The sequence below is a fragment of the Sinohyriopsis cumingii genome, chromosome 14 (genome assembly GCF_028554795.1).
Source record: "Sinohyriopsis cumingii isolate HCF-2022 chromosome 14, ASM2855479v2, whole genome shotgun sequence".
Taxonomy (NCBI): Eukaryota; Metazoa; Mollusca; class Bivalvia; order Unionida; family Unionidae; genus Sinohyriopsis; species Sinohyriopsis cumingii.
Window position 1 is genome coordinate 84,260,988 of NC_142974.1, and position 9,688 is coordinate 84,270,675.

Below are 9,688 nucleotides of genomic sequence, written 5' to 3' on the forward strand. Positions count from 1 at the left end.
TACTGGCCGATATGTATAGCATATGGCGTGATGACAAATGGCATTAAACCCTACAACAACAACAAAAATCCATGTACATTATTGTTCACGAATAATGCATTTCTCATTAGGTACACGTAATTCTGCGCCAGTTAGACCTACCTAACGATTTGAAAATATCAGCCAAATAGTTGACCACCAACATTATCTAAATATGCTGTTATAAAACTCTACTTTCTTTTGTTTTCGTTATATCTGAATATTAGGTATGTATTTGTTAGTTTAAGGTAATTATACGAGTAGCATTCGATCCGACCGTATGATTCACAACGTTACTATGCATTTTTTTTAAAAAAGAGTTTTTCTTTTGATTTTACTGCTTGTATTACATATTGGAAAGCTATTCTTATATTCAAGGTCTTGATTAATCTAGATATGGAATATCCTGGTGATTTTAAGTTGAACCTGAGTGAAATTAGTACATGATCGAGTGGAAACATCAACATACATCATGCCAACCGTTGGGGCAGAGCAATTTAAGACATCTCTTCTTACGCCAGTACAGTTAATGGGGAAATTTTAATGAGAAATCGTGGATTTAAGAAAACAGAGCATTCGTGATGTATCTTCGTGTTAACATTACTTTAACCTTTAATAGTTTTTACTGTGCTATATTTTTTTTTCTTTAATGCAGTAAGTGATACTATTCTATATATTGCCGCTATAACTGTATTAAATTTATTTAAACTGGAGGGCAATAAAGTTATTTACTAGATAATTGCCCCACCTTGGACAAATAAATGATACATTATTATTATTATTTGTATTATTATTATTATTATTATTATTATTATTATTATTATTATTATTATTATTACTCATACATTTATTAATATCGAGTAGTGGTATTATGAACAACTAGATTATCTATCTTTTGAATTTTAAAACTAATATGAACTAGGAGAGAAGGGGAGAGAAGGATTTACAAATAACATTTAGTTTTATCATGCACATTCTACTCCTTGAGTGAGTGCCGATGTGACAATATTTAATTTGGCATATATAAATTTCATTTAAAATCAAATATTAAAAAGGATGTCTGCTGTTTATATCAGCAATGAGCAATGGTTACTTAATGAGTCAAACATGTTGATCACCTACGAATCATTGTCAATTGTGGATATTGTTTATATTGATCAAAGCAGTTTGACATTTGTTTGGACAAGACCCATTCATAAATATGTCACATGTCTGCAGAGCATAAATATGTACCTACTAAATCATACATAAATCGGCAACATATCGTACTCGTACCCACTTAATACATTCACTCTCATAGTTCTACATTTGACATAGTTCAATCATTCGGAGCAGGAGTTAATGAAAACAATATCCCCTGATCGGTCACGATAATAAGCGTGTTCTGTCCTATTAATTAGGTTTGACGTTGTTGTTTTTTGTTGTTGAGATTTTGCATTTAAAGAGTATGTTTGTAATACTGTTCATGCTTGAAAGAAGTGAATAACAGTTAGATAGACTGTAATAGTTCTGCTAGGATACAAAAGGCAAAGACCGCAATTTTGGCTGAAGTGGTTAGAGAGTCGACCTCGGATGAGGCAGGTGGCAGGTTCTAACCCCGGGGACAGTCATAATAAAGATATAAAAATTGTACTAGCAGCTGCTTCGCTGGCGCTCAGCATTATAAAGTTCGTGTTCGGCCTGTTGTCAGGATAATGAGACTGGATGGCGCGTGATGCTACTTGTGTGCGGCATGATGCCCCAGTGCTAGACATCAGTTTAAACTGTCACGCTGCAGACAGCTTAGCGATATGATTGAACTAATTTAAAACTCCAAGCTACAAACATAACAACGCACAGAAAAGAGAGGCAAATATCTATAAAGTGTTATATGATACAAGAAATTAAAGCATAAAGTCATTATTAGAGTATCGTTGTCGCAACACCAACACTTTCGTGTTTGTCCATTTGTTAACTTTTTCAAATTACACACACACACACATACACACACAAAATTATACCTTTATTGGTTCTCCCCAAAAAATAATCTGATATTCTGACAACCTCATTGTTGAAAAGAATTGTAGATCAGTTTGAGACTGATAGAAACTTATACTGAACACCTAAATGTTACATGTTAAATGTAGGTTTATTCTTTTGGGACAACCTTTGCTTTCGGCATTATTGATTACACAGTTTATCATGATGATGCACACCTAGCCTGATTTAATTTTGTATTTGTTTTCAAAAGTGACCGTTGATGGCAACACATATCAACAGGCATTTTTTTTACTGCAGAAAAATATTAACACGATATGTCAAACAATGTCACATCATACCTCATTATGTTTGCAACAAGATAACCGGATGGATTTCGGATGTATTACAGAACACTTTTGATGGTGATAATACAATGTTTAATGATGAATGACTTGAACAATAAAATAATTTTGTTTATTGCGTGCGTGTACAAGATCCTAATACTGGAGAAATTGAAATAATCCACACGAACCTAATAATGCAACAAATGAAAATACAAAAAAAATGAACTTATAAAGTACAAGCAAAAACGTGAATAATTCACAGCAATTTCACACGGCAAAAACAATGAAGTGTTTTATTCAAAAAGTAAACATGAATCCCCTCAAATCGTTCAAAAGGAGTTATTTTACTCCCATAGTAAAATGATGAAAACAAAAGGACATATATAACACAAAATATCTTTACAATCCCAAATTAATGGGTATTGTAACACCAATGTTTGCCCACTGTTAAAAGATTACTAGTATGGAGTTACATACTCCGTCACCAGCACACTTGGCTATCAATCACCCTGGTCAATAAAGTGGTCAGCATTCCATGTAGTCATCGACCACCATTCCATTCCTTACTGAATCGGCGCCTACTAATCGCTCAGCAATTACCGATCACCGATCACCAGCTACTTGGCCAGCAACACTTTTCACTCAGCTCTACAGTTGTTATGATACAGCTTTAAAGCTGCTTTGGTCAACTGTAATGGATAGCTCTACAGCTGTTTCAAATGTCGTCTCCGATCAGCTGAAAATACATCTAGCACTGTGTAATATGCATGATACTGGCATATACGATTAAACGTAATTAAGTTATATACAGTAAGCAATCAAGATTACCTTAACATGAAAAACCATTTACAAATTAATAGACAGGATCAGACTCGAACCTACCCGTGTCCAATAAGAATCATATGGTACTAACCGTTTCTTAAGAAAAAGCAACTATATTTCTAATATAAATATATTGCTAAGGCTCAAACAAGAATAGAAAATAGTTGCATTATACTGCGTAAGCCGTGGCTACATAAAATTATACAAAACTAAACGTAGTAGTATAACTGTTATAACTTATGATAGACATAAGAAATTAATAAATAACTCATATACCTCTACAGCTGAAGATGTGCAAGTTATTAAGTAGACCGCTCACTGACAAAATGTTCCGTAATGTGAAGATTTAGTCTTACGGTGAGGCATTTATACACAGACGAGGCATCCAGACATCATCTGTGCGATGGAAGTATTCGATTTTTTCTATCGAAATCACTTCACAAGTGCGGCATAGGATGAACGGAAATCACTGTTTCGAAATATTGTACAATTTACATAAATCATTATCAAGTATTGTTTTACAAGAACTAAAACTTAAACCGAGAACGTGTATTTAATAAAATAAAGGATGTATCAAGTCCAGTGACAATGTCAAGGAAAAATGATTATAATTTCATAAGTCGAAAAAGGCAATATTAATCAGACAAAATGGCGTTCTGTTTTTTAAACATTCTGTCAAAACGACTTAATTGTAATAGACTAAATTATATAAATATGAAACCAAATAGTTTTAAGGCTGGTATGTTAGACGTGATCGATAACCCAGCATTATATCAAGGTATTATGTTACTGTGCACTCCAGGTATGTAATATTGGAATACCATGGAGAACATTTTCTACGGTTTCTGACTCTTCATAATAAGTCTCAGTATCTTCAAGAAATTTTAGAGATACATTACACCGAACAAAATACACATCGATAGTTTTATTTCGAACAAAACCTTGTTCAGGTTTCCTTATTCTTCAATTTGTAATTAATTCACCTGTTTTGCTGCTTTGTATGAGAGTAGTTGTTATGTCGCAGCATGTTTTCATGAGTCTGTTAGTCGGAGTTGAATAGCATGTAAATTACTGTTTAATTTACCAAATTTGCCATAATGTGTTCCCTCAAACACGACGTTGTTTTCTTTACCCGACTGATATTCGCCTGGTTTAAATGAGTAACAACTGAACGGCTTGCTACCGCGGATCGAAGTTCATTTTATAGCATATACTAGCCGAACGTCCATATATCTAGTACCTACCGGTAGCTCCACCCATAGATTAATCAGGGGCACAGGTCAAACTCCGTCACCTATAACAATAACGCTTCTACGACTAAAGGTATATGCTTCGGTCAGAATAAAAATATAACAATCTCATTAACACAAAGATCAAATAACAAAATCAAAACAATTTTCAACATTGAAAAAAATGTTGAAGGAGCAAAACAGCACAGGCCTCGTGAATAGTGTTACCCTGAGAGAAACGTAATTTGCCTCTTCAATCCGCAAGTTTGTAACTGACAGACTATCTGCTAGACAGAACATATTATAATATTTCTAACTAATGTTACGTTACTTAATATGATAATAAAATATTTATCCAACAGCTTAAACATAAGTTAGAAAATTACATTTTTAAGTTTCTAAAGGGATATTTTTTCTTTCATCGATATTTCATGTTGTGAAAGTTTAAAGCGAGTAAATGGATTTAATGTCTGCAAATAGCAATACCTGTGTTAGTGTATTTTGTGTTAGGCTATCTAGACTGACGTCCATATATGCTTTGGGATCATCATATGTTCTGTACTGCGCCTTCTCGCATTAAAATTATAGTTATATAAATGCGTGTGTGCTTTATTTGGATTTTTAAAGTAGCTTTAGCGGATGTTTAGTCATATCGTTATGATGTCTGCAGTGTAAGAGCTTATAGTGATGTCTAGCACTAGGGCATCATGTCGCAGACACGTGGAACAATGTCCCACCCAGTCACATTATCTTTACACCAGGCCAGATTAGAAATATCGCTAACTTCTGAGCCCTTAGCGAGGGAGATGTTAGTGCCAATTTTTTAAGTCGTTGTTAAGACTAAGCTTTATAAATCATAGTTTTCGTAGGCAATGGACTATATAACTGACAGTAATGTATAGGTATACTTTCACTTATTTGTACAGAGAGGTGAATGCATATTTGACATTGATCATGGTCGTAGTGATATACTGAAGGATGAAATTTTATATCGATGATTTTGATATTTACATAAATATGGTGGGTACAGTCAGTGATGTTACATATTTGAACATTCAGAATTGTTTTGAAAAAGTGAAGAATATGGAAATTCATCGCAAATTCTAGAGTATTTTTAAATCTAAAGTAGGAAACTGAGTACTGCGTTATCTAGTAGTCTATATTTCTGCGGATTAAAAAATCGAGTACTTGGTCAATATCGGTGATGAAAATGAGAAAGCAAAAGTTGGGAAGATATACTTTATATTCAAACCATAATTGATACATCCATGCAATCTTGTCACCTTTATTCGAATACAAGTTCACATTATGATGCAAGGAGAATCATATTTAGAAGACCTGATGACATGTTAAAGGATTTTAAAAATATATTAAATTCACTGCTGAGAAAAATGAGGAATAGGCATAGCGGGCGAATTAATGAGACTAACCACTAAATTCAGAGTGTCGTACTGAGTTAAGATATAGGACCTATCCGTAAATCAAGCAACCTACCATCATGGCCGCCACGTCTACACCACACTCATAATCATGCATAAAATCCAGTGGTCTGCATGCCGTCTTGCAGATTGTCAGACGTGAAAGCCCAACACTGAACTCATCATCATCATCATCGTCATCGTCGTCGTCGTCGTCGTCGTCATCATCATCATCATCATCATCGATTTCGTCGTCATCGTCATTATTTCCTCTTCGTCTTTAATAGTTACTAAATATAATCATGTGTAGGAAACAAATTTAAGGTAGATTAAAATGACGGACAATCCAATGCTTCCAAACTTATTAGAAAATCCTAATGATACTAAAGTCCTCATTTGGTTTGCGTCAATACAAATCTGAGGGGTTAGCATCATGTGTCCTCCTTTCGTCTAGTCTCAAACCGTGAATGGTGCTATATTCAGATGTTTGTGTTGAAAACGTTTTTCTTTATTTACTGAAATAAATTAGTTGCTAAAATATTTCATATGAAATGTATATGCACTTTTTATACATTTATTGATTTCAAACATAATAAGCAACATGAGGTTCAGGTCTGTTTTACCCCTTCCATTTTATCCGACACTTTGTTTCATTTAATATATTGCAAAAATATTTATTAAATTCATTTTTGAACAGGAAAATATTAATGCTATATGTACAATTTAGCAACCATGAGACAAACAGAATGATCTGATGAAAGTGTGTCATGTTTAGGAGGCAACGTAATTGTTTGCACTCTTGGAACGTTTCTGGTAAACATTTACTTATGTCGATAAGATAATATTCCAAGTGAAAAGCAAGGATTTGAGTTTGGACTCGTTAATTTGTTTCATTATCACTTTAAAGAAATGTAAATACACGACGTATTTTCTGTTATAACAGTTTAGCCAAAAATAAAACCATGAAAATGAAATTAAAAATAGCGGTCAAATAAAAGGTAAATTTCAAAAAGTGATAAAATATAGTTTAGGAGACAAACTACGACAACATCATTTCAAGGGATTGCATACCTATAAAGTTTCGTATTTGAAATTATACATATCTTAAAGGATTTATGCTATTTCAGTGACCCTTTACGAAACTAATTTATCTGTATGAGTATATCCGCAAAAAAATTTCCATGTACCCACCGATTTTTCCTGCTGCACTGGTACATGTTGTCCAATACTCACCTAATTGCAACTCTACTCCGAATATGACCATACCTCGGCCCGAATTCGCGTACATTGAGTTTCGCTTATATGAAGACACGAAATGTCCCCTAAATATGACTATGAAACTCAAACCATGGGATTTGCATCTGGGGACCGAAATGTGTACTGTAATTTACTAATTCATTTAAAACGCATTTCTAAATAACATAGCTCTTCGTCAGTAAGTATAGATGAAGTTCATATTACACAGCAAACATACAGGTCGAGGGATGCACGGACGGTGGCACGTACAAACCCACCAACAGTCATGATTTTCACATGCTATCCAAATAAGTTCAGATAAAATTACAAAAACATTTAAGCGTCAGGCTTTCAGATTATTTTAATATAAGTTCTCGTACGCATAGCCTATATATATGGTATTGTTATTTTTTCTAAATGCTGTGGGATTGAAAACCAATTATTGTGAAAACGGTTAAAACAATTTCCCGTTACTTAATCCTAAATGCCATTCAACATATCAGACAAAGCGGAAAATATGTTTATTCAGTATGTCTGTCAGTTTCTAATGATAATCAACGTGGTATCATTTTAAGCGTATAACATAAACCATTCATTCAGCCAAAATGAATCGAAATACAGTAAAAGTATGCATATTAATTTAGATACAGTTCTAATGGGTAAAACTTTGTTATATATATATGGTTAAAACAAAATGACAAACTACATTCCAAGGAGAGAGGAAAGCGATCAGATCTGAATCCCACATTATCTGTTTTGATACACGGCTATATCTAAAAAATATTTATTATACAACACGGTTTAGATGAATAGATATATAGATAGATAGACCGATAGATAGATAGACAGATATATAGATAGATAGATAGATAGATAGATAGATAGATAGATAGATAGATAGATAGATAGATAGATAGATAAATAGACAGATGAATGGATGGATGGATGGATGGATAGATAGATAGATAGATAGGTAGGTAGGTAGATAGATAGATAGATAGATAGATAGATAGATAGATAGATAGATAGATAGATAGATATATAGATAGATAGACAGATAAATACATAAATAGAAATATAGATGGATATATATATATCCGATTCAATATATATTTATTTCCAAAGGTCCCGAGTTTGACATATTTTTATAAAGAGCTTCTTACATTCCAATCGAAACATCCTGTCCATTACTCCATAAATAAATGGATTCGCCATGAAATTTATTGAAAAGGTCCTCCAGAACAGCTGATAGAACATCGTGCTGGTGTTGTCTAGATTGTCTATGAAATGTTCGTCAAAAAAGGTAAGGAGTTCAAGACAAATGAATGGGGCGAAGCTCAGGACAAAAAAAGCTGTGACAACAAAAAGCATTTTTGATACGCGTATTGTTTTTGCCCTGTCAGCAATAGCTAATTGTTTGTTTTCTTTCTGTCCTTTAGTGTCATTCATCTCAGGTTCATCAATGTTTTGCCGAATATCAAGTATATTGTGCTGAGTTTGAGATATAGTCCTTACAGGATACATTTCTGCAGACTTCGGCTCCAGTTTGAAGGAGTTCACGTTTTCTTCTGAAGCATACTGCAATACGCTTCTTTTCATTGATTGCTTATGCATTTTCACTTTTCGCCATATTAATATATAGAAGATAGATATCGATGTCGTTAAGACAATAAACATAGCACCAAGAAACATACTGTACCCGTTGGGAAACAGTGTATCTTTGTAAACATCATCGGGAAAGCATTGAATTCCAGTGATATTCGCAATTCCAGTTTGTACTGTATTTCTTCCATAGAGAATAAAGGTAGGAATCGAGAAGACAAAACTTAGACATACAATGAAAATAAATATATATTTTATCGTTCTTACGGAAAATTGGTGTCCATCTGGTCTGCATATCCTTTTGTATCTGTCTAAAGCAATCACTGACAGGATCATAGCTGATACCAAAACATTGAAGTTACAAAATGCGCGGAGACTCTTGCAGGCCAGTGTGTTTGTAAAAATGTATGGATGGGTTAAAACTCCAATGATAAACGGATCACCTATCATGCAAAATATGGTATCCACCGAAGCGAGGAAGATTATAAAATATCTGTAGGTGCAGTTTCCTACTTTAATGATGCGAATATTGACGTTCAGAACAAGTATATTACCGACAGTCCCAATCACCATGGCGATGCAAATAACGCAAATTACTGGAACTAACAGTTGTACTTCTCTGTCGTTCAATTCATCCAAAGTCCAGTTCCTGCCTGGCGAAAGATCTTTCAAAGGTGTAAACATTTTGAAGTTGGGAAGATTAAACCTATCACAGATTTATATAGACCCTAAGCTGCAGAGCGAAACATCCGTCGTCATTGGTTTGTTCTTTCCATGCCTCGAAGGGTATCTGTTTTGTTAGAACGGTTTATTCGTATTGGTGCTGAAATGAAAAATAAGAATAATAGATTAATTCGAAAAATAATTTATCTTCATGGGTATTGATTACACATATTGCTTTCTAGCTTAGAGTATTAAACTATCATACACGTATTTTGTGTTTAAAAATGTCGGAGGGAAAGTATTAAAAACGTATAGACTAAGCACATATAAAAATAACGTGAAGAAAATATTATTTAATGTTTTTTCAAAGCCATTCAACAAAAGCCAGTTTGGTATA

General features: G+C 33.7%; 1 protein-coding gene across 1 annotated transcript in view; it reads right to left on the reverse strand.

Moving 5' to 3' along the window:
- LOC149784263 (uncharacterized) overlaps window positions 1–9,312 on the reverse strand; it is a 15,717-nt gene extending 6,405 nt beyond the window's left edge. The window contains exons 1-2 of the mRNA XM_089932968.1: window positions 8,896–9,312; window positions 8,190–8,517 (exon numbers count right to left, since the gene is read on the reverse strand). Coding sequence (XP_089789094.1) covers window positions 8,190–8,517; window positions 8,896–9,312 — 745 coding nt within the window. The remainder of the gene's footprint in view (window positions 1–8,189; window positions 8,518–8,895) is intronic.
- Between the last annotated feature and the right edge of the window lie 376 nt (window positions 9,313–9,688).